At 57.0% G+C, this 23,663-nt stretch overlaps 2 protein-coding genes across 5 annotated transcripts; one reads left to right on the top strand and one right to left on the bottom strand.

Moving 5' to 3' along the window:
* Positions 1 to 951: 951 nt before the first annotated feature.
* PTGES3L (prostaglandin E synthase 3 like) lies at positions 952 to 14,792 on the top strand. Of its 3 annotated transcripts, XM_054014078.1 has the most exons (17): positions 958 to 1,052; positions 3,046 to 3,159; positions 3,323 to 3,389; positions 4,051 to 4,149; positions 4,877 to 4,966; positions 6,446 to 6,499; positions 9,228 to 9,353; positions 9,448 to 9,607; positions 10,325 to 10,382; positions 10,801 to 10,957; positions 11,090 to 11,206; positions 11,851 to 11,981; positions 12,166 to 12,232; positions 12,476 to 12,567; positions 13,292 to 13,346; positions 13,888 to 13,982; positions 14,552 to 14,792. In XM_054014078.1, the coding sequence occupies exons 1-17, from the start codon at positions 1,045 to 1,047 to the stop codon at positions 14,685 to 14,687; spliced, it is 1,626 nt and encodes a 541-aa protein (XP_053870053.1). In that variant the 5' UTR covers positions 958 to 1,044; the 3' UTR covers positions 14,688 to 14,792. The 3 variants fall into 3 exon arrangements, with proteins under 3 accessions (XP_053870052.1, XP_053870053.1, XP_053870051.1); XM_054014076.1 differs by lacking the exons at positions 958 to 1,052; positions 3,046 to 3,159; positions 3,323 to 3,389; ... (1 more) ...; positions 4,877 to 4,966; positions 6,446 to 6,499 and adding an exon at positions 8,916 to 9,112; XM_054014077.1 differs by lacking the exons at positions 9,228 to 9,353; positions 9,448 to 9,607; positions 10,325 to 10,382; ... (6 more) ...; positions 13,888 to 13,982; positions 14,552 to 14,792 and adding exons at positions 7,280 to 7,308; positions 7,719 to 8,276 and having other exon boundaries at positions 952 to 1,052.
* A 403-nt stretch (positions 14,793 to 15,195) lies between these two features.
* On the bottom strand, positions 15,196 to 22,923 carry LOC128829001 (glucose-6-phosphatase catalytic subunit 1-like). Of its 2 annotated transcripts, XM_054014084.1 has the most exons (5): positions 22,659 to 22,922; positions 22,127 to 22,236; positions 21,927 to 22,032; positions 20,173 to 20,288; positions 15,196 to 19,381 (listed from the first exon to the last, which is right to left on the bottom strand). In XM_054014084.1, exons 1-5 carry the CDS (start codon positions 22,874 to 22,876, stop codon positions 18,870 to 18,872), a joined length of 1,062 nt encoding a protein of 353 aa, XP_053870059.1. In that variant the 5' UTR covers positions 22,877 to 22,922; the 3' UTR covers positions 15,196 to 18,869. The 2 variants fall into 2 exon arrangements, with proteins under 2 accessions (XP_053870059.1, XP_053870060.1); XM_054014085.1 differs by lacking the exons at positions 15,196 to 19,381; positions 20,173 to 20,288 and adding an exon at positions 20,297 to 21,468 and having other exon boundaries at positions 22,659 to 22,923.
* Between the last annotated feature and the right edge of the window lie 740 nt (positions 22,924 to 23,663).

Below are 23,663 nucleotides of genomic sequence, written 5' to 3'. Positions count from 1 at the left end.
AGACTGGTCTGGAGCTGGATTCTTTCCTCCTGTTACTTGCACTCTTGTTTATCTGGATCATGCCTGTTCAGGTGCAGGCTCGTGTATCACAACTAGTCAGTCCCTTACGCCCTCAGTAAGCGAGCCAGGACCCACATATTCCAGTCTCAGCCAAGGGGGAGAGGGGCTGGCATAAAGTGCTGGGGCCATACCAGTGATCTGCATCTCTGCTGTTTGTTTTCCCACTGCCAACTGTGCTTAATCCAGCTGCAGCAGTGGGCAACAGAGAGCAAAGCGGGGGCTCCCAGGCCCTTCGGGGCTCCTCCTGTCCCAGTACCCTGTACACAGGGCAGGGGTTAGCTATAGTCAAGAGAGAGGAGCATTCCACCTTGCCTGTGGCCACACGGCTGCTCTCACCTCTGCCCAAGAGAGGTTCTTGCACCCCTGACCGGGTGGTGCTGGGCTCAGAGCCCCCTTGGCACATGCAGACTGGGCGTAATCATCCCCAATGCTGTATGAATCAGGGTGGAGGTACCATGCTCCCTTGGCTTGGTGGGGAGGAGGCAGGAGGGGCTGTGGACCGGCTGTGGTGGCAGCTCCAGCACCAATGGTTCCTACACACCCCCAAGCTGCCCCACGGGAGTCACTTCTGGAACTTGCCCTTCTACAGCCCCTGTCATCCACAACCCTTCGGGATAGAGGCCGTTATCCCCACGACAGAAGGGGGAAACTGAGGCACGGCATGGGGAAAGTGATTTGGCCAAGGTCAGAGCAAGCCCGTGGCACCGTCATGAAATGAACCCAGGAGTCCTAGCCCCTAGTCCCCAGATACCCCCTCCCCCAGCGGGACTAGAACCCAGGAGTCCTGAGCCCCATCTCAGCCTGTCACGGCGCAGGGTGTCGCTGGGGGGCTCGGTGGCGCCGGGCTGGGAAGGAGCCGGGTCCCCGCGGGGCTCGGGCCGGGCGCAGCGTGTCCCTGACGGGCGCTGACAGCTGAAGCCGCCCGAGCTCCGCCCGCAGCCCGAAATAGCGGCGGGCGGCGCCGCCTCCAGAGCGAGCCCGGCCATGGCGAGGTGAGTGGGGCGGGCGGAACGCGGCCCCCGGGACCCCACTCGGGTCACTGCCCCCCACGGCCGGCAGCCCCCCCTCGGGTCACACACACCCCGGCTGGGACACGGCCCCCGGGACCCCACTCGGGTCACTGCCCCCCACGGCCGGCAGCCCCCACTCGGATCACACACACCCCGGCTGGGACGCGACCCCCGGGACCCCACTCGGGTCACTGCTCCCCCCCGGCCGGCAACCCCCACTCGGGTCACACACACCCCGGCTGGGATACGACCCCTGGAGCTCCCACTTGGTCACCACCCGCCCCCACTTGGGTCACTGCCCCCCGGCTGGGACGCAACCCCCGGGACCCCACTCGGGTCACTGCCCCCCCGGCCAGCAGCCCCCACTCGGGACACACACACACACACACACACACAATCTCCCATTTGGGTCATTGCCTCCCCTCTTCCCCCCCCCCCCACTGGGACACAACCCCTGGACTACCCACTTGGGTCACCCCCCGCACCCACCAGCCCCCACTCGGGTCACTGGGACACTTGCACCCTCAGCTGGGACTTTTCCTGTGTGACTGGAACCTGGAAACAGACCCACCTATTCCAGCCCTAGGAACTCGCTAGGAGACACCCCAGCTGGTCCGGGGCCCCTCCATGCCTCACCACACAGGGGGAAAGGCGGCTCTCTGTCACTCTGCCCTGGGGGACAGGCTTGGGCTAGCGCGCTCCAAATAGCTGTGCTCAGGCTCTGAAGCCTCCGGAGGGGGGTGAGCGTCAGAACCCAAGTGCAACCCCAAAGCCTGTCTATTCAGCCATTTTGAGAGCACTAGCCAACCTGCTCACCCACGTCTGCCGTGCGGTCAGACCCTGGGTGGCCCCGGGCCAGCGGGATGTACCGGGCTCCTGTAACCTGGCTCCACGGTGAATTCTGGGCCCTGCTCGGCCTGTCTTGCCTCCTGCCCTTGCCCTGCTGAGAGGCTGAGGCAAATGCCATGGGAAAATGGGAATTTGCTCACCCAAGCCTCAGCCCAGGCTGTTTACAGGCCCTGCAGCCTTTGGCTCTTGCAGACGGCAACTGCCTGTGGGGCAAAGAAGAGAGGTGGCTATGAAGCAGGGGTCTGCTCAGGTGAATGAGACCACGTGGCAGTGGGGCAACCCCCGGAATCTGTCCCCAGAATAGCAAAGTCTCCCTAGGGGCTGGACTTCCCTGGCAGTTAGAGACGCTGGAGGAATGTGTTCTGAGTCGGTGCGAATCTCTGTTACCTGGTGCCAGCCAGCCGGGCCCAGTGAAACGTGGAGGGATGCTCAGTGGTGCAGTCAGCGTGCTCTGATTTATTTCAGGCGCCGCTCACTAAGTATTAAACAAATCCTGCTCCCCAGATCCCGCAGCTCCGCTTTCCCCACTGCCCAGATCCCATGGTGCAGTGGAAGGGGCTCTCTGGGGATCTGTCTGGCAGGCAGCGATGACTTTTCAGATCTAGGCCTGCCTGGGCACTTTCCGAGGCGAGGGCAGCAGTCTTGGGGGTTGTGACTGCGCTCCAGTGAGCGATTGTGCTTAGTGAGGGCCGTCCCTTGCCTTGCACATGCAGGCTTCACTCCCAAAAGCCTTGTGTCTCTGGGAGGTCCCGCTCTGAGCACATGCTGCTGCAGGATTCTCTGTCACTGAGGTGCTGAGAGAGGCCAGTTCCAGGGACGCTGCCCAGATAAAATGATGCTTTTTGGAAGTGTAGCAACAAGTCTGCTCAATCTGCAGCCAGCTTCTTGTCTGCCTGGCGCCTGCCCCCTTTCCCTGGGTCTCGCCCTCTCCCTGTTCCTACATGCCAATCGTCTGGCCCAGACAGGTGTAACAAGGGTAGCTTAACGCTGCTCTGATAACTCCACACAATGCCTTACACACAACCTGCTGCTGTGGGGAGCCAGGAGACGAAAGGTGGCACAGGAACGCCACTCTCACTCTGCTCCCTGGAATTCATCCCTTCTGAACGGTCTCTTGTTTGCCAAGGCAACCTGCAAAAACGCTGTGGTACGACCGCCCCTGGTATGTCTTCCTGGAGTTCTGCGTGGAGGACAGCACAGACGTTAAAGTCGACATTGAAGACCACCTGGTGGTGTTCAGGTGAGCTTCCAGCCCCACTACAGGCCCTGGTAACCGGCACTCAGTGGCATGGCCCTGAACCGGGAGCTGTACAGGGCAGGGCCAGCAGGAAGGATCCTCTTAGAGATTGTCACGGAGGAGATCCAAGCCCAGTTCTGAGCTAACTGAGTTTGTGTTTTGGCAGCTGTAAAAATGCAGACGGCGTGGAGATGTACAACGAGATCAATCTGTACGCCAGGGTGAACGCCAAAGTGAGCAGCCGCCCCGTGCGGTGAGGCATGAGAGCCCAACTCCTACAGGCCTCGATGTCTCCAAAGGGACCGTGAGCTTATGACAGCCTGTGGAAGGGCTTGTGGGGAGGGGGAGTGATTTGCCTCCACACTGGCCAAGGCCATCCTGTCTTGTCACGTCATGTGATCTCATTGCTCACCAGGAGACACCCACCGTCCCCAGAGGTTGGGAGACCTGGCTGGGCACTCAAGGGATGCAATTAGGTGGCATCTCTTGGTGCTGCTATGCCATCAGCCCTACTCAGCCCTTCCCATCAGCCCCCAACGGTGCTTTGTTTTGGGTTGTGACCATCACTGCCTGCACCCAGGGGACTTTGCCCAGCTAAATGAATCAGAGACGCCCAGCAGGCCTGGCTGCATGGAGAAGATGGTTCAAGGCCATCACAGGTATCCCCAGGAAAGCCCCCTCTTCTCCTGCATTCTTCTCTTACAGCCAGCTCTCCCATGCCCAGATTTGCACCTTGATTCCTGCAGGCTGAGTCTTGGTTTCCAGGGACTTTCCCATGTGTCTCAGAGCTTGGGAAGGGGTTCATTTTAATTCTGGGCATCTTGGCTTATTGAGAGGGAGAGAGGTGCCCAGAAGCCATGTCAGGCAAGGTGTCTTTGTTCTGTCCCTTGGCAGGACTCGCAGCAGAAGCGCTCTGACCGCTCCATCACCTGCTTCATAAGGAAGTGGAAGGAGAAGGTGGCATGGCCGCGCCTCACCAAGGAGAACATCAAGGTAAACACAGGGCCTGAGCAGCCAAGGCCCCTTTCTTTGGAGTTGTCTTTCCCCAGTGAAAAGCTCAGAGTTTCTCCCACCTGTGGGTGCCATGCTATGCAGTGTGGGCACTGCCAGGGGCTGGCACACCGCTGTCTGCTGCTCACTCTGGCATTGCCCTGGTTAGTGCTGGTGCCAGGTGCCAGGTAAGCAGCTCCCAGAGACCGAAATCCTCTGGCTATAGAGCAGGTACCACGGACACCAGCCCAGCACCACTCACTGCTCCTGGCTCAGCTCCGATGGGCGAGACCCCTGCGGGGGGTGCAGCTTGGACTCCTAAGTGCCTCAGGACAGGGACCTTCTCTCTGTTCTGTGTGCAGCGCCCTGCACAGTGGAGCTCTGAACCATGAGCACCACCACAATCCAGGTCATGACAACAGAGCCCCGTGCTGGACGGCTAACAAGGGGCTTCTGAATAATGCTGGTATCGCTGGTAATGACCGCTGGGCATTACTGATCTGGGCCAAATCTCCATAAGTGCCTTGCAGTGAAAGGCCACAGAGCCTCGAACTCAGGCTGGGGTGGCACCAGTACTCTAAAGGTGGAAGGCCTCATAACCCCCGCCCCTGCTGGTGTTGTCCATCTCCCACCCCCAGCCAGTCCCCCCGTCCCCCAAAGGCATCAGACTTGCTGCATGCAGCGCTGCGCTGCCATCTGTTGCGATGCTGTTTCTCCTGCTTGCTCATAGCCCGTCTGGCTGTTTGTGGACTTCGATAACTGGCGAGACTGGGAAGGGGATGAGGAGGCAGAAATGGCCATGACTGAGCAGTATGCAGAGGTAAGTCTTAGGTTACTGCATGGCTATTTGGGTCTGAGCAGTGAGATAGCTGCATCACAAGATCCCAAGCAGTGACTTGAGGCCCCATGCAGAGCCCACTGGGGCCGAGACCTTCGGGGCGAAGGTGCTGTAGGGGCCTTTCTCAGTTATCCCTGTTTCGTGTTACTCAGTGCAAAGTTCTTGGGTCAGGAGGAAAGTCCGAGCATTAGCTCAGTAAAGTGTCAATTATCCAGTACAGGCAAGTGCTGCTGCACTTTGTAAACCCTATTGTGAGACCTACTTACTATGATGAAATGACTGTCCCCAAAACCAACTGATCTCCACCAGGCACTGCCTGGTGATGTCCCAGCTTGCCTTAAAAACTCACTGTTGACTCCAGACTGGATGGCTAGAGCAGCGGTTCTCAACCCACGTCCCAATTAGCACACTGCTGTGGCCCAGCTGTGTGCTAAAGGCCGCCGGCCCACCCTGTGGGGGCCGGGCTGCACATCATGGTGGGGGTCCAGGGCTGCTGGCTGGCCCTCTGCCCAGGGCTCCACCCCTGGCCCCACTCTGTGGAGGGGTCTCTGGGTGGGAGGAATTGGGCATAATGGTCTGTGGGGGCACACTGTGGTTCTCAACCTGCGGCCCAGGTAACACACTGTGGGCCACATATGCAGCCCAAAATGATAAATAGGTTGAGACCCGCTGGGGAAGAGAAATTCCAGCTGTGGCTGTTGGCGTGTGGCTCAGTATCGCCACCAACTGGCTAGGAGCAGAAATGCACCATGGCTTCGGCCAAACTGGAGAGGTGAGATACGGATAATAGCAGGACATGGATCTTAAAGGACAGCCAGGGAGGAGTAAGAGCCATATTGGGAGAACTATTGAGAAGAAACCCTGCTATTTTGGTCTCATTAGGTACTTATCTGGCCCCCATGAGTATCTGAGCACCTCCTAGTCAATGCATTTAGCTTCACAGTACCTCAGAGACAGGGAAGCATCAACCCCATGGTACAGAGGGGGAACAGGCCCTGAGGGAAGGGCCTTGTCCAAGGTCACACAGGGAGTCTGACTGAGCCAGGGTCTGAGCCTTGGTCTTTTGCATCCCACTCTAATGCCCCATCCACCTGATCAATGATCCTACCCCATGATATCAGGGGGTCTGTCTTACATAGAGCCCCATTGTGGGAGCTGCCTTCAACAGGAGTGAGGAGGTCCCAAGATGGCCACTGGCACTGGGCTAAAATCCAGTGGAAACCTTGGGGTACAACCTGCAGCCAAAGTCACTTCCACCTGAGCAAGGTTTGGATGAACCAGCTGAGCCAAGCATGCACAGCACACGTGCTTCTCCCTCTCCCCACTGTGGGTCTGTGTCACAAGGGGAGCTGGGATCTCGGGGGGTGGAAGGCGCTGCCTGGGAGGAGAGGACACTCCAGCCCCGCCACTTTTGTTGTGGGTTCCTTTCTTTATTCCCATGACTGTCTGTTTCCCGTCCAGCTCCTGCAGAAGATCACTGTTAAAGGCACACCCCCTGCAATGGACGACCTTGATGTAAGTACAGTTGGTCACTGCCTTGCTGAGACAGTAAGTTCTGGGGTTTTTTACATAGCCAGGCTCTTTGCCTCTGGCCCTCCCAGTTCCCAAGCCTGGCTCCCAGCTGCTCCATCTCTGCCAGCCAATGGGGAACCTCGTCTCAGCATGGACTAAAGCCAAACTTCTTCCAGGCCAACGGTTCTCTGAACTTCCACTGTGCTAAGCGGCCTGTGTTCTGAGTGTGGAGACTCACTGTGCAATTGTGGGAACACCTCCCAGCATAACGGTCATTGCCCTGTTCACTGAAAAATACATCTAAGAACACAGGAGGGGCAGGAAGGGAACCAGCAAGGAATCCTGCCTGCTGCTACCCTGGGGTGCAGAGGAACAAAGAGTGCATCTAATTCAGTATCAAACCTCCTGCACAACTAGAACAGATGACTGGCCTGTCTAATGTGGTCTCCGGCCTGTGCCAGTAGCCAATCCCTGAAGCTGAAAACCCTCATTATGCTCACCAAGGCAGGGTTCCTTCCAGACCCTTTGGCCATTAGCTTATGCCCAGCAGCATGTGGTCGAGGCTGGTTTTTCAGGGTTTCCTTCCACACTCTAGGCCCAACACACATTTCAGGGTCCTGGAAAAACTGGAAGTCTTGAGCATTTCTAACCTGCCTGGGTCCCAGGGTGTCTGGTACCATGGACTGTCCTTGTTTCACTCCATTCTATGGTCACATGTAGCATTAAGGGAAACACTCCGTGTCCTTTCTAGCCTCACTGTCCGACTTTCCGTCTCTTTTCCAGGATGACATTTGAAAGCACAGACCCTGGTGGTAAGAACTCCCCTGAAGCACTATCTGGCTGCAACTGAGCCTCCCTGTTACCTGATGGGAGATGTGCATCCCGACCTGCTGACAGTGACCAGGATTAGCACCCTCTGGGATCTGAAAGGACTTAAGGGGAGGCTGGCGGGGATGAGAGCGCTGCATGCAGCCCTTATTCTCTGCCCTTCCAATTGTCTTCCTGGCCCAGGAGAGCTGGGTGCAGCTCTGGCATTCACTGGATCACCTGAGAGTGACATAGCTGCCCGCCTTCCCACTATTCCCTGGGGTACCTATTCTCTCCTGGGGGCCTGACCCTCCCCCTGCTCTCATCCTGTCCCCTTCTCTCCCCTCGAGGCCGGACTCCCTGCTCTGCCCCCACCCAGGGGCGCATTTTCTGACTGCCCTGTTTTTCCCCACAGAGACATGACAGCAGCTGCTGAGATGAAGCGAGTTGGGGAGGGAGGTAGCAGTGTAAGTGCCACTGTGGTTCAAATGTGCCAGGGATTCGCCTGCTTCAGACTTTGGCTCCGAATTCCACAATCACGGACCCGGGAGCTGGAAAAGCCCTGCTGGGCCCGTTTTGCCCGCCCTTGAAGTCAGACCCAGCGTGGGTCTGTTTCCTGTTGCATCGGGCAGTCTAGTTTCAAACATGCCAAGCCCTGGAACTGCCGCCACTTCCATTAGGAGACTATTCCACAGCCAGACACCGGGTTCCTGTGTCTCATTTCATCCAGTTATTGCCATTTATACTGCCACGAACCAGCCCGAGTCACTTCTCTCCTCCCCGGGCACCGCCTCTGGGTCTGTGCGGATGGTACTCAGCCACGCCGCCCAGATTTAGCCGTCTTCCCTGCTCGGCACCTGCCGCTTGCTCCTCTTGCTGCCGACACCCTTCTCCACTCGTCCGTCTCTCCCAGGCCCTGGGGGGAGCAAAGTGGGGAGAAAGCCTGTTAATAAAGGATAAACCTGCCACGCTGGCCGCTGTTCCTGTGCTTGGGTTTTCCTGCCACACCGGGGCCCGGTTTTCCAAGGGCCACTGGTGCCCGAGATGTTACCGCGCCCAGGACACAGGGCAGCCGGGGCACTCGCCTCTGGGGGCGGCTACGGGCCTGGCGCTTGCAGGGTCCAGGGGAGACGCTGAGACACCCCCACCCACAGGGCAGCTCCCCAGGCCAGGCTGCTGCCCGGGGTGGGGCAGGTTCATCCCGCCCAGGTGTGGGGGGGCTCGCCGACCCCTACCAACCAGACCCATAGGACGGGCCGTGGGTCCCGGGGGACACGTGGGTCACAGGGGGACACGTGGGTCCCGGGGGGGTGAGCTCCAGGGGAAAGCCCCATGGACCCTGGGGGGGGGGGGGGGGGAGGGGTGTAGACAGGCCCATGGCGTCATCCCCCCGCCCCCTCTGTCCCCGTCCGCGTTCGCCGGTCGTGTGTCCTCTCCCGCTCGCCGTCTCGGTCCGCGTTCGCCGGTCGTGTGTCCCCTCCCGCTCGCCGTCTAGGTCCGCGTTCGCCGGTCGTGTGTCCCCTCCCGCTCGCCGTCTCCGTCCGCGTTCGCCGGTCGTGTGTCCCCTCCCGCTCACCGTCTCCGCCCGCAGCTCGCGTTCGCCGGTCGTGTGTCCCCTCCCGCTCACCGTCTCCGCCCGCAGCTCGCGTTCGCCGGTCGTGTGTCCCCTCCCGCTCGCCGTCTCCGTCCGCGTTCGCCGGTCGTGTGTCCTCTCCCTCTCGCCGTCCCCTTCCGCCAGCTGTCTGTCCCCTCGCGGCGCCGGCTGCCGTGATGGTGTTCCAGTGCCAGCGGGACAGCTGGGCCCGGCAGGTGCGGGAGCCGCGGGGCGGGGGCGGGGGCGGGGGCGGGGCGGGACGGGGGCGCGCGGGGCTCCCACGCGTGACAGGCGCGTGCCGGGCCCCGCGTGACGCCCCCCGTTTTGCAGTTCACCACCAGGGTCGCGTCGTGCCGCCCCGCGGAGCTGCCGGCCGAGGGCGGCGCGAAGGAGCCGCTGCGGGGCTTCCACGTGGTGCTGGAGGACACGATTCTCTTCCCCGAGGGCGGGGGCCAGGTACGGGCTCGTGGGGGCGGGGCCGGTCCGGTCCGGTCCGGTCCCGGGGGGGGGCAGCTGCTGACCGGACGCTGACCGGACGCTCCTCCTGCAGCCCGACGACCGGGGACTGATCGAGGACATCCCCGTGCTCCGCGTGACCCGGCAGGGCCCGGCCGCTGTCCACTTCGTGCCGACGCCGCTGGAGCCGGGCCGCGAGGTGCTGCTGACGGTGGACTGGGACAGGCGGTTTGACCACATGCAGCAGCACTCAGGTGACCCGCTTTGGCCCCCAGAGAATATGGCTCCTGGGGTGCCAACTTTGTACTCCCCCCAAGCCAAACACCCCTGCCCCGCCCCCACGCCTCCATCCCCCCTACTTCTGTCCCCCTCCTCACTCACTTGGCTGGCCCAGGGGGTTGGGGTGCGGGAGGGGGTGAGAGCTCTGGGGTGGGGCTGGAGATGAGGGGTTTGGGGTGCAGGAGAGGGCTCAGGGTGGGACCGAAGGGTTCAGAGGGCGGGAGAGGGCTCAGGGCACACGGGGAGGGAAGGTGAGCGCTCTGGCTGGGGGTGTGGGCTCTCAGGTGGGGCTGAAGGGTTTGGGGTGCAGGAGGGGGCTCCACACCTGGATTGAGGAGTTTGGAGGGGGATCAGGGATATCAGTGACTCCTTCCGTAGGTGATGTGGCTAGGGACCACTTAGTTTTTTCTATTAGGAGGGGCTGAGTTGCTGGGTTCTCTGGGGCGTTTCTGGAACTCTTGAGAAGGTAGGTGCTATCCTTGCAGGTGCTGTCGTGGGTTATAAACAAATAATTTTAGAAGACTTGGAGCAGAGAGATGCTGTCTGATTTGAACTCCTCTCAACCGGCAGTCACATACTTTAGTTCCCAGGGATGGCTGGGGGAGTCGTTCTGTGTGTGTGCATGTGTGCGTGCCTAGCACTCGTAAAAATAAACTAAAACCTCACAGCCGTTGCTTGCACTTCTCTTCCAGGGCAGCATCTCATCACGGCCCTTGCAGATCTGATGTTTGGATTCAAAACAACTTCCTGGTGAGCAGGAAAAGTGTTCCTTTTAACTCTGTCCTTAAACCTTGTTTGGCTTGTGCCACAATGCTGGGTCCTGAGGGATGAATGTAGATAAATGCATGGAGCGTGGCATGCAGAGACATTCCACTCAGCTGCAGAAGGCATGGGAGAAGTGACTGCACTGGAGAGAAGCTGTGTGGAGCATTGCTGTGCCTCTCTGTTCCCTTCTCTCCGAAACACAAGCACACATCTGGTGCGATGTAAACAATATACACAGGGAGAGAGAGAGAGAGAGCGCGAGCGTGCACACACGTGCTTTGCTCCAGTAACAGAATTCCAAGGTGCTTCCTCCTGCACTATGCCCAGTGTTGCACAGAGCGTCTTTTGAGCCTGTGTCCTCTGTTGTATTGGCAGGTGTGTCTGATGTTTGTGGTCCTTGCAGGGAGCTAGGCCATCAGCGCACTGTCATCGAGCTGGACACGCCCTCTGTGACAGCAGAACAGGTGGTGGCCCTAGAGGAGAACGTGAATGAGAAAATCCGGGCCCGTATTCCTGTGGTGGTGAGGGAGCACTCTGAGGACGACCCAGAGATCGAGACGGTGAGTAGCAATGGAGGACGCTGGCAAAATTCATTCCAGAGCCATGTGGGGTAGAGGGGAATATGCCACCCAGTCTCCTTTTAGTCCCAGGGACGTGAGTTGCAATGCTCATCTTTCTGGATCTCTTGCTAGGTGAGAAGCCGTGGTTTGCCAGATAACCACACAGGGCCAGTGCGCATCATAAGCATCGAGGGCATAGACGACAACATGTGCTGCGGGACTCATGTCTCCAACTTAAGTGACCTGCAGGTAAAGACCGCACTGCTTCAGCGCCTTCAGTACTCAGGCACCGTCCTGTAGATCAGCTGGTACAGTAGGAGTCCCTGGATCCGCAGGACTTGCAGTCCCTCTGCAGATTGTCCCTGTTGGACAGAGAACCCCAATCACAAGCCAGAGTGAGAGTGGTGGGACACAGCCCTGCACCCTGTGGTTACCGTTGTCCACTCACATCCCCCCCACACCACTGCATTAGTGAGGGTTTGCCACCAGTGAACAATCCCCGGTGTTCTTCATGCAGAATTAGATGAAAATTTAATTCCAGAGCTGCCTCTGGGTTTCAATGTCCTTACAGTCAGCTTGATAAGACAAATGACCCTTCCCTGCCTGTTGGCATGCCTGGTGCGCTGTGGGGTGGGATATTAGGGTATAGAAGGCTTGTTGACACACCAGGTCCAGGCCCGTTAGACAGCATGGCACATGGCTAATGCATAATGGCACATGGCTAATGAAAGTGTCTCATCTATTTTTTGGCTATATTTGAAGGCTGATTTCAGTGGGTTTAATTCTGATGATAGAAAGTCGACATTCACAATGACACATGGTCTAATGGACCTTTAGCTGTGTGTAACACACCATTGTACCTCTCTGATCAGGGTGTTTGTTTCTTGTTTAAGGTTATTAAGCTCCTTGGCACAGAAAAGGGAAAAAAAAACAAAACCAACTTGGTCTTCCTGGCAGGAAATCGAGTACTGAAGTCTGTCGAGCGAAGTCACGGCACCGAGAAGGCACTAACCTTGCTGCTTAAGTAATGTCCTTTCCCAGTTTCCCCTTTCCTTGCTTCTCCTCGTCCAGAGAGGAACAGCATGTGACCCTAAAGAGGGCATTTCTAGCCCCTGGCTCTGGTGTTATGTTGTCTGCTGCAGCTTCATTGGTGGAGCCCTCTCTGTCCAGCGCCTTGACAGCCCAAACTCTGCCTTGTTTTTTTCCAGAAATGGAGCAGAGGAGCACGTGGAGGCTGTGAAGAGGCTGCAGAATTCTGTGAAGCTGCTTCAGAAGGTACGGCTGTGGCCCAGAGGTCACTCCATCGAGGGTCTGAGCTTTGGTAACAGCAACAGTGTTCTGAATAATCTTATTTCATGAGAATTAAATTTTAGAATCTCCCTTGTGTTGACCCTGGAAGCGGTGAAAATTGTGACTCCACCTGTCTCAGGAAACTCCATCCCCGACTCCACTCCACCCCATCCCTGTGTTCTCGCGCTGACTCCAGGGTCTGCAACATGGGGTTTGCTTTCCTTGCAGAACAACTTGAACTTGCTTAGAGACCTTGCCGTTTTGACAGCACAGAACTTCAAAAGCAATCCGGTCCGAGGCCGAGTGTTTGTGTTACACAGGTAAGGCCCAGATCCGGGGAAGGGGCTCGGGTGCTGCAGCGTCTTACTGGCAGATTCTAAGACCAGAAGGGAGCACTGTAGTCTGAATTCCTGTATAACACAAGCTGACAATGTCCCATGGCAGCTGCATCCCTCTGCCGTGCATTCAGGGCTGTTTATAACAGACGTCCATTCTTTAAGGGGGAACATAAACTAAGGAAACGGAATATTAAACCAACTGCCTGGGCCTGCTGGAAAGGCTCGTAATTAAAGTCTAACATGTTTGTATTTTGGCTGTTGAACTCTGCTGGTTTTAGAGCCGAGCAGTACATTTGTTTGCTTATCCCTCCCTGCTGGTGGTATTGTCAAAAAAATGGAAGCACTCCATTGGTTACAGAGTAAACACTAATAATTCATCATTTGTGGGTGGGAAACATAGAAAGGATTTTTCTGTATAAATTGCTAATCGCTGTCCTAATGATGAGAGGCCACAGCCCTGACCCTCGGCACAAAGCACGCTCACCTCGGGTCTGGCTTCCAGTTCCCTGACAGTGATTGATAAGAAGCTGGTGGGAAATTTGACTCTAAAAATCAACCAAAAGCCAAGCCAGGACAATGTCTGGTCTGTGGGGGTGTTTGGTTTCCGGCTCCGTCATAGAGTTTAGGCCAGAAGGCCTTCACCACCAGAGGTATGTCTGGATTCTCTAGGCCGGGGCATCTCTGAAATACCTTTTACCCTTTACAGGAAAGACGGTGACTCTGAGTTCATGAATATCATCGCCAATGAGATCGGGACAGAGGTGAGCGCTCTCTGGCTTGTCCTCGCCCCTTGTTGGCCCTTTGGCCTCCTCTAAGGCCTATGTAGCCTCTCCCCACCCTTGACCAGCCCTCACAATACACTGGCCAGAAAACAAAGGCCTCGTTCTCCCCAGAATGTTGCAGCCCAAACTGTTACCACATCGGTGCCCCCCAGCTGTGATCTGGAGGGGCCCCGCCTGTCCCAGGGAGGTGTGCCCTTCCTGTTGATCAATGGGCCAGTTAGAGCCAAACGTGGGGAAGGTCCTTGTGCTCCAGACACGGGTCTCCCCCCAGCTCATTTAACACAGGGGTCACCAGACACCAGTCACTGCCTCCCAGGACCGTGTGGGGCTTGTGACCTGGACAGTAGCCCATTTCCGACCCCCCGCCAAGGTAGGTAGTGCTCCAAACAGTCTCCCCTCCAGCAACCTGTTCACAGCAAAGAGGAGGGGTGTTCTTACTCACATCTGGGACTCCCAAGTCTCACTGATCGAAGGGGGGGATGCAGAGATGTTCTGCAGTAGGATCCATCTCTCTTCACAGGACACCCTGCTCTTCCTGACCGTGGGAGACGAGAAGGCAGCTGGGCTCTTCCTCCTGGCTGGGCCCAGTGAAGTGGTTGAAAAATTAGGCCCCAGGTAAACTGTTCTGTGACCCCCTGTAGTCCAGCAACCTTCCTGACCAGCGTGGGGACTATCAGCGCTGTCAAGTCAGCCTCCAGCCTAGTTATTGTCCAAACACCCAGCAAACTCACAAAAGGAAAATAAAACTTCTAGCTGGAGATTTCTACCCAGCTGGGGCGTCACACCTGGAGCATTCCTTCTCCAGTGACATCCTGCTGCTTCTGCAGTCTGTCAGCTCTCCCCCCCCCGGCCCGCCTCTTGCAGCTCTTTATAGCCAACACCTGTCCTCCCTTTCTCTGCTGGGTCTGATTAGCCAGCTGGGCTGCCTGGCACCAGGCCTTTGGTCCTTAAAGGAGCAGGCTGCCCTGATACACACCTGCTATGCTACAATTATTATTAATGAAGGGAAATGAAGTTCTGGCTGCTTTAATCAGATAATTGATTTCACTGGCATCTGGCTCAATATCTGAGGCAGGGCAGATGGGCCATTTCCCTCCTCTGCCCCCCAGGCACACCCAGTTTGGGGCTGTGAGAGAGAGCACACCCAGCCCTCCTGGTTTCAGCATGTGGATCTGTCCCTTTAGAGTGGCGGAACTGCTGGAAGGCAAAGGAGCCGGGAAACGGGACCGCTTCCAAGGCAAGGCGACCAGGATGAGCAGGCGAGCAGAGGTGCAGGCCCTGCTCCAGGACTTCATTGGCCACCAGACCCTGGAGGAGTAAGGACCAGCCCTCGCCAGAGGATTCCCCCATCTGCTGCTCAGTGACCTGGGACGACAGGGTCACTTGCTGACTCCCTCTAGACGAATAAAAGTTGTGTTACGAGAATGATGTGTGCACGCGCAGAGCCCTGACGACCAAGCTCTGACCTCAAACCAGGTCCTGTGGCTCCGGGATATGCCAGGGAGGTTGGGTGGGGAGAGGAGCAGGGAGTGTCAGGTGTATTTGGGCAGGGGGCTGACGCCCTCTGTTTCTCACTGGCCTGGCCATGATGTTGCAAACTTTCCCCAGATAAACGGTACAACTAGCTTCGTTAACTGGACGCTTCCTGGCGCTGACATTCTTGGGCCAGGGCTGGGGACCACACTGCCAGGCAGAGCTCCTTTGCCATCCCTCATGGTCCAGCCTCCAGCAAACCCAGGGAACATTGTGCTGTAAGCCATGATCTTTGGCTTTTGCCTCCTTTGCCATTGGTGGCCAGTACCACCCTTGAAAAGCAACAGGCGGTGACTGCAGCGTGAGCGGGTTTATTCCGGGTTACTGTGACCAGTACAAACACCCCTTTACCTGTACTTGGGGCAGAATATGGGAAGAGGGAGGTTAATCCCAGTAGGGGCCTGGGCTCTGACAATTGCTAACCATTACAGAGAAAAACGCCGAGGTAGCTCACAGGAGTCCCTAGTCAGGATCCTGTGTGCGCTGCCCTCCAGAGGAGGGACACGCCTGCAGGAGCCCGAGTGATAGATGTAGGATGTTGCATCATCATTCATGTTGGCCAAGCAGTTTTCACTTTAACCAGGGCAACAGGAAACCTCTGAGGGTGAGGGGGATGCAATGTTATGGCAGGAATCAAAGGTGAGACTGGCTCACGCTGGTCTCTGTCACCCTGCCTCGCAGAGCTGGGACCAGATGGGGAAGTGGGTGAAGAAGGCTGATATTGGCAGTCAAGAGGAACCAGTCCTGGGAGTTCTGGAGGAAGCGATCGCCTGGATCCCTGCCTCGTGCAGGACATTCATACCGGCCTCCATTCTTTGCTGATGCTCTGAAGCCACTGCAGGTGCTGGAGGGTTTAACCTTTTATGCTGGTGCTGCTGGACTGTGCTGGTTAACGCACAGCGTGGGGTCCGGCCTGGCTGCACATGCTATCACTGACCTCTGAACTCAGCAGCCACCTCTGCCAATCTGGCGCTGACCCAGTTACAAACCTGACGCAAGTGTTTGTCAAAATGTGGCCTGGCATTACCTTGAAACGATGAAGCAACATCTTGCACCATACAGACAAACAGGGATTGCAGGCGCTCGTGCTTCTGCCAGGGTGGTCACTAGCCGCTCGGTGATCCCTTGGATTCACAAAGGACATGTAACCCTTTGCTCACTTCAGATACATGTAGTCTAAGGATCTGTTCAGCTGGCAGGCAGATTGGAGAATACCGGCATTTGGAGTGTTAATCTGGCAGCTAGGTCTTGGGGACATCTCTGCACAGAAGGAGTCTGCATCCCTCCTGCTGGCCGTGAGTTTCATCTTTATTTATGCGCCTGCAGTGACGCTGTCTCTCCAACAGCAGCCTACATTTCTAATTCCTGGTCACAGCAATGCAGGTAACGTCTCAGCAGAGACCAAATTTCAGCCTGTTGTGTGACATCGGCGCTGCTAGCAAACCAGCCAGGTGGGTTTGTTACAATTCTGAAGGCTGGGATTACTCACTGCATTGCACAGCAGAGGTAGCAAGAATTAGGGCTGGGCCTGGCAGTGAGTGGGATCTGGGTTTCTAACACACTTAGGAAAATTGCAGCTGGAATCTCATGTCTGAGATACCCAACTCCTCCTAGGGGAGTGGTGGGGGCTCACAGCTCTCCAGCATCCCTCGCTTGTGGGCAGGAAATGAGCGGTGCTCCCTCCTGTTCTTGCTGTTCTGTGCACGCTCTACGCACCTCGCTCTGATTAGTGAAAGTTACTGATAACAGGTCAGGAGCCACTCTGAGGCTGTTCATGCATGAGGCTGAATCCTGCGCCAATTCCGATTTCCTGCACGGATTTGTGTCCCTGTCCCCCCCAGTATGGGGTTTTTGTCCTATGCTTGGTCTGTGGTGATGGGGCTGGAGAGAGGGAGGTGATGGAAGCCTGAAGCCTTGTGTGAGCATAAAGCTAATGAGAACCAAGATCTATGGGATCTGTCAGCGTGGTCAAATACCCAGGCTATTTGGCCACACTGCATGCAGGCGAGCAACTCCTGGAATGGACATTCAGCTTTCAAACCCAAATGCCCTTAAGTCAGCCTCCCCACCCCATACATATCTTGCTGCTGGAACTTCCCCTGCCACTGAACACATAGCTAATTCCAGGCATCGGCCCTGACTCCTGATCTGAGCCACGGGCGCAGAGATCTTCCCCGTGCCAGGGAGCGTGGCCAGAATGGAGTGGTTTCTCGCTCTCCCCGGTCAAGGCCCTGCCCCTGCACAGAGCGATCGGTAGGACACCAGGTGCGCTGTATTGGGCCCATGGTAGGAAGCGGGAGACAGATCACCATTGCTCTGGGCCTGAAATGGAAACCTGAGCTCTGCAAGCGGAGAAGCTGAACTTTGGCCTTGTTCATGCTTGGTGTCAGTCACTAGGAGGATGCCTGGAACGGGGAAAGCCGGGCCGGGGCACACACTGCGACAACCCCCTACAGCAGGGCTCTGTGTTGGTGCAGCTACGCCAACAGACAGAACTCCCGAGTGCAGAGTAGGGGCCTGAGGCTGCTCCTCCCACAGCCATGGCCCTGCTGCTGCCCCTCACTTCCTGCCTTCTAGACCAGTGGTTCTCAACCTTTCCAGAGCCCTGTACCCCTTCCAGGAGTCTGATTTGTCTGGTGTACCCCAAAGTTCCACCTCATTTAAAAACGACTTGCTTACAAAATCAGACATCAAAATACAAAAGTGTCCCAGCACACGAGTACTGAACAATGGCTGACTTCCTCATGTTTACCATATAATTATATAATAAATCAAGTGGAATATGAAGAGTGTACGTACATGTCAGTGTATAGTCTATAGAGCAGTATAAATAAGTCATTGTAGGAAATTTTAGTGTGTACTGAATTTGCTAGTGCTTGTTATATAGCCTGTTGTAAAATTAGGCAGATCTCTAGATGAGTTGATGTTCCCCCGGAAGAGCTCTGTGTACCCCCAGGATATGTGTGCCCCTGGTTGAGAACCACTGTTCTAGAATGCTCCCCTCAGCCAGCCAGGGACTGGATAACTGCCCTGGTCTGTTCATTCCACCGCAGCATCCGGCCCCGGCCCAGTCAGAGACAGGACACGGGGCTAGATGGACCATCGGTCTGGCCCTTTGTGTGACGCTCTCTTGGAGAGCTCTGGGTCCCTGTATCTCTGGAGGGCCCACGGGGGCAATGAGCAGAGGTTGCCCCATCAGTAAGATGGCCTGAGGGTGGGAAAGGCTGAGTGGAATTTACTAATTTTATTGCCAAAGGCATTTCACAGCTAGCGCCTGTCCCTCGGCCTGGGGCCCATGGGTGCCGCCCAGCTGTAACAGCCTGGTAACGCACAGACACACCCACGCCTATGGCACTCCTTGCAACCTCAGCACAGCTTTCCCGGGCTGGGAGCCCATGGACACGCCATCCCTGCTCTGCTGGGGCCGAGTTGATTGACAGCACCGCTGTTCAGTGTGTCCATAGCCAAACGCATTAGCCCAGAGGGGACTGAGCCATAAGATGGGTAGGTGCCGACTGTTCCCCGCTCTGGAGAGCGTTTGGTACGTTGTAGTGTAAGAGGCTGACAAGGTGGCCGAGAGCCGAATTCTGTGTGGGACACCTCCCCCTCAGCTGTGGCTATGCCCTCGGCTGGGACAGCGTTCCTGACCGCCCCGTTATCTACTCACACTGCCTAGAGCAGAGGTTACCGTGGGCTGGGCCAGGGGCTGTGGCCGAACGAGGACCCCATTACATTTCACCCTGTGCAGCACTGAGGTGTGTGATAGTCACTCACTTCCTTTCCCACACAGGAGACAGTGAACTTCCCCTTCCACTTCACGGCACTGAGCCGATCACGTAACCCAGAGCTGTGAGGTCCGTGGAGACCTGTTACTGCAGTGGGAAAGGGAAGGGGGAGCCCTGCAGAGCACATTCCCCTGCCCCGAAGAGCAGCCTGGCTTGGCAGCTATGACGCAAGTTTGCAGGTCAGCTAAAGGATCTTCTTGTCACCCCTCCTGAGCACCTGGGCAATGCAGTAGGGGATGAGTGCCACCGCACATAGGTGGGCAGCGGCGCTCTTGCAGAAGGACAGGACATAGAACAGTAGCTCTCTGTCTGTGGGGAGGTCGAAGGAGTCGAAGAGGTGCAGGACGAGAAGCGAGGCCGCGATACAGCTCAGGCGGAAGGGCAGCTGCTGGCCCATCTTCCCTTTGCAGCTCTCCAGGTACATCTGGGAGTTGAGGGCCAGCCCCAGCCCAAACAGGATGCCCAGGTTTCTGAGGAGGCCGGCGAAGGGGGTGGTTTCAATGTGGACCCACTCCGGCCGGTCACACCACCTCTTGGCTTTCTCCATGGTCCACAGCAGGTCAACACCGAGAGCCTTCAGCAGCAGGTAGAACCCCAGGGCGAAGCTGAACAGGAAGAGGGTGGTGCCCAGGTACCGCCGGAGACTGGCGTTGTAGATGGAGTGGATGTGGTCAAACGCCTCTGCTACTACCATCCCTAGGGCAGAACAGTCTCTGTAGGTACGTCTACACTGCAGTTAGTGCAGTGTAGTGTATAGACGTTTGGGCCGGGGCTGGTGCCCACGTTCTAGGGTCCTGCGTGGTGCGAGGGTCCCAGAGCTCAGACTGCAGCTGGAGCCCAAACGTCTACACTGCAATTAAACAGCCCCTTAGCCCGAGCCCCACGAACCAGAGTCAGCTGTCCCGGGCCAGCCACAGGTGTCTCACTGTAGTGTGGACGTACCCTCACTGAGCAGCAAACAGGCCTAGCTGCAAAATGTACTGGGTGGGCTCGGTGTAGAGAGGCCTTGGGGAAGGAGCAGGAACCAGCTCCCGGTACCAGGTGCTAGGCACATGTAGTGACAGCCTCAGGTCACCCAAAGTGACTACTAACAATGGGGTGTGCAGAGAACTGGGACGCTCCCCCCCAGTGCACTGGGCAGCAGGCGCCTGCTGGTTAGCATGTGACCCTGGCGTGCGCTCGCTCACTCTCTAAAGCACCATGCAAAGCAGTGACATCATGTCAGCACTGACTGATGGCATTAGCCGTGCAAGGGGAGACCGAGACCACTAGGCCATGGGTTTGCTTCTCCACGCTGCCGACGTGGGTACCTGGGGAAAGACGATCACTTTGCCATCGTATTTTGAGTACATGGTGCTCCCAGAGCTGAGGAGGTACATCTCCTCCAAGCAGGAGCAAGGCTATCTAGGGCTCAGATCGTCTCTCTGGTCACTGGGCCCTGGAGAGCTGGCGGGTGCTGTGACGGGGGAGGCAGCCTTGACACTCACCTGAGATGACCCCTGCGATCACCTGATGGGGGAAGTGAGCAGCTAGGAAGACTCGGGACAAGCAGACGCAGACTTGCACGGCCCAGAACGCAAGCCACAGGAGGCCGCGGAGGCACCTGCAAAGAGACAGCCAGCCAGGAAGGTCGTGGGCGCACAGGGCAAAAGCACTTTAATAAAGCCACAAGCGGCCTGTGAATGACGGGAGCCTGCGCGCTGGCTGACTGGCTCCTCTCTAGCTAGCACGCAGGAGCAACCGTGCCAGCACAAGTGCCCGTCTCACTAGCTAGACAATGAGACCAAGTCTATGGCCTACATGTGCCTGCCACGAGGCCCAGACATAGGAGCTGGGACTAGGGGTACTGGGGTGTGGCAGCACCCCCTGGCTTGAAAGGGTTTCCTTCCATTATATCCAGGGTAAGTAGTTTGGGAAAATGGCTCTCAGCCCCCCTACTATACAAACTGTTCCAGCACCCCTGGGCCAGATGTTAGGGCAACCGAACCAGCGAGCGAAGGCCTTTCCCATGCCTGGTGCCTCCTGCCTGCTGCAGCGCTCAAGCGAAAGGGGCTTTCCCCGGGGCTGGCTGATTGGACCCACGCAGATCTGCTGCCAGCTGAGAGTCCCCTCCCCTGTGCTGGGCTTGACTCACATCCCACAGATGCTGATGCCAGTTGCTGGGCAGTAACTAGGTGTGATGCAGCAATGGGCGCCGCTGATCCGGGTGCAAAAAGCCCCAGGATATTTCCTTTCGCTCCAGCTCTTGGGGGCTTCGCACGTCCCACTTCTCATGTATCTCCCGGGCTCAGACATAACACGGGGCAGGAATTCATGCTGACCGGGAAGGGGGGACATTTACCCACAATTCCATTAGTCATCCTCCATTTTGCCTGATCACCCGTGGGACCCTCCTCACAGGGTGAAACGATCCCCTCCCCAGGGCGGCAGCAGCAGGTGGAACCGGTTCACTCAGCCCACTCACCCAAACGGATTGTGGGTGGGGGCCCCTGCAGAGCACCCCCCGTGTGGCCTGGGATGGCCCCGCCAGCTCGGCTCCCTCTGGGTTCTCCGTACTGACACCCAGACCCCAGGAGTGAGAGCAAGAGCCCCCGTTGTGCAGCCTGATTTCTTACCTCTCTCCGAAAGTGCTAAGCTTTTCTTTAGGCCTGCGAGTCCAGCCCTCCTGCCCCCTCAGGCCTCCCACCGCCTCCTCTTCAGAGCTGGGCTGATCCGGGCTAGTTACCGCCTTCAAGCTGCTTCCCCCAGCTGGCCCCTCTGCACTTAGTCCTTTCACCCCTGGGCTGGGAGACAGCAGCAGGCAGGCTCCTCACCTTGCTGGTGTCTCCCCTGTGATGAGGGAGGAGGCAGCACCCTCCTTCCCAGGGCTCCTCCCAGCTGGCTGGGAGAAGGGACCCGTCCCATCCTCACTACCAGGCTCTGGTCCTGGGCTCATAAAGAAACAGTAGCCTGGGTTTCCCCCAAGCACTGACTGTTCCTCCAGGACGAACCATCTCCCTTTCTCCCAAGTCCCAACACCTGCTGATGCCCTTCCCTTTGTCCTCCTCTGCTCCCAAAGTCCCAGGAACCCCAAAGGGACACACTATGGAGCAGACTGACCCCTATTCCCCTTAAGGGGACAGTCACCCTGTTATAGGTATCAAGTCATGGGCAGTAAAAACCTGTCCCGTTCTGACTAACACAGAGCCAGGCCCAAGCCACGGGCCACGCGCAGGCCCTCAGGCCACAAGGCCCTGCTCACCTGGCTGCACGGGATCTGTGCTGGGTGCCCTGGACGCAGGGCAGCAGGGCCGTCACCATGACGTAGTAGACTCCAGCAGAACCCATGGCATGGCCTGAGGGGCTTCCTGTGGAGAAGACCCAGTCCCGATCAGTTAGAAGGGAGAGAAGCCAGGGAGGAAGTTGCAGTGAATCTGAGGGGTGCAATAGCGGGAACCTCACCTGGGCCGGTCTCACAGGTGAGGGGGAACTGCTGGATCACAGGGGTGGAGGCGTTGCCATAGTAACCGGTCTCATGGACCCACCAGTAGGGTCTCTGCCCAAAGAGGATCCTGTAGTGAAAGGAGAAAGTGACAATGGCAGTGCGAGGCCTGGGGCATGTCACGTACCCTGCAGCGCGGATTCCCGGGGGCGGCGGAGCCCTGGCTGCCCTATGCTGAGGGCTGTCGGGAGGACTCTGTGGGGGCAAAGTGCTGGCTCCATAACTATCATGATTTACTCTTCTTGCCTTTTCAGCTCACTTATTAATTCAGCACCGGCCTCTGCTTTACCAGCGGTAAAGTGACTTGCTCAAAGTCACAGAGCTAGTCAGTGGCAGACTCAGGGACAGAGCCTAAGTTTCTTGACTCCCAACCCTGTTCCTCAATCCCAAACCCAGCCTTCTTCTCAGAAAGGCTACTTCAGACCCTGGGAGGGGTTGGAAACAACCCCAAACTGCAGCACTCCACAGCTGCTTCTCAGAATCCGCACTCACCACTTAAAGACCAGGTTGAGCCAGTCCCCGATCACGGCCACCCAGATCAGCTTGACGCCCACGGCCTCGCAGAGGTGGAACCAGATGGGGAAGAAGATGAAGAATGTGGTTTTAAGGTCGGCAGCGAAGGAGATGAAGAGGAACCAGTCCTGGAAGCCCTGGTAGTTCTCCTGCAGGTACTGCACCACCTGCACCCCAGCACTGTGCAGCAGGTCCATTATGGCTCCTGGTTGTGTCTCTTTGGACCCCGTTGTTTGCACTGACAGCTTTGTGAAGTCTGCTGCTTCTTATACCCTGCCAGCCTGAACTCTTTTATGACATATGCAATGACCTTTGATCCTGAGCCACCCCAGCCAAAAACTATTCACAGAGCCAGAAATCTGGAGCAAACTGCCTGTACCCTCATCCCCAGGAATCAATATCCCTCATTTCAGAGTTTCCCTCTGGTTACTCCTGGGCGTGTGGGTGTCACTAGGGGAAAGGGCTGAAAGTTGGGAATTAAGGCAGAGAATTGCACAAAGGCTACAACGAGCTAATTTGGTGTCACTGTTTTAAAAACAAAGACAGGTTTGGTTGGATGTTAACCTGCCTCTCCAGGAGAATGATGGGCTAGAAAACAGACACCAGTAGGGCATGAATCTGTCCCATTTCTCTGAAATCTGTTACTGATTGTTCAGACTAAATGCATTTTAAGGGTCAAATCCTCAACTGGAATAACTGGGCATAGCTCCGTCAACTGCAATGGAGTTATGCTGACCACCCTAAAGCTGTAGGTTGGGCTTTGGGTAAAGCAGGTTGTTTTACTTGTATTTATTCATTTGTTTGACAGGTCAAATGCAGATTTCCCATGGTTAGAAATGCAGCTGTACCCTGCTTTACCCCTTAGACCTTCTCCAGGTCAAGATGCGTCAGCTGGTAGCACTCGCACCTCTGGGCTGAGGGAGGTGGCTGAGTTCAAGTCCAGTTTATTGTTGCTGCAAAGGTGAGACCAAACCCTGGTCTCTT

Source organism: Malaclemys terrapin, chromosome 25, assembly GCF_027887155.1.
Source record: "Malaclemys terrapin pileata isolate rMalTer1 chromosome 25, rMalTer1.hap1, whole genome shotgun sequence".
Lineage (NCBI taxonomy): Eukaryota > Metazoa > Chordata > Testudines > Emydidae > Malaclemys > Malaclemys terrapin.
Note: the sequence above shows the minus strand (reverse complement) of the source record. Positions and strands in the feature narration are given on the sequence as shown.

What these genes read in the sequence shown, in the direction of transcription:
- PTGES3L (XM_054014078.1), top strand. An exon ending in TCCCCGAGGGCGGGGGCCAG is followed by an intron (nt 9,354 to 9,447) that starts GTACGGGCTCGT and finishes CTCCTCCTGCAG; the next exon opens with CCCGACGACCGGGGACTGAT. An exon ending in GCACTAACCTTGCTGCTTAA is followed by an intron (nt 11,982 to 12,165) that starts GTAATGTCCTTT and finishes GTTTTTTTCCAG; the next exon opens with AAATGGAGCAGAGGAGCACG.
- LOC128829001 (XM_054014084.1), bottom strand. Translation starts at nt 22,876, where the DNA reads ATGGACCTGCTGCACAGTGCTGGGGTGCAGGTGGTGCAGTACCTGCAG. An exon ending in CTCAACCTGGTCTTTAAGTG is followed by an intron (nt 22,237 to 22,658) that starts GTGAGTGCGGAT and finishes CTTTCACTACAG; the next exon opens with GATCCTCTTTGGGCAGAGAC. An exon ending in GATCGCAGGGGTCATCTCAG is followed by an intron (nt 19,382 to 20,172) that starts GTGAGTGTCAAG and finishes GTTCTGCCCTAG; the next exon opens with GGATGGTAGTAGCAGAGGCG.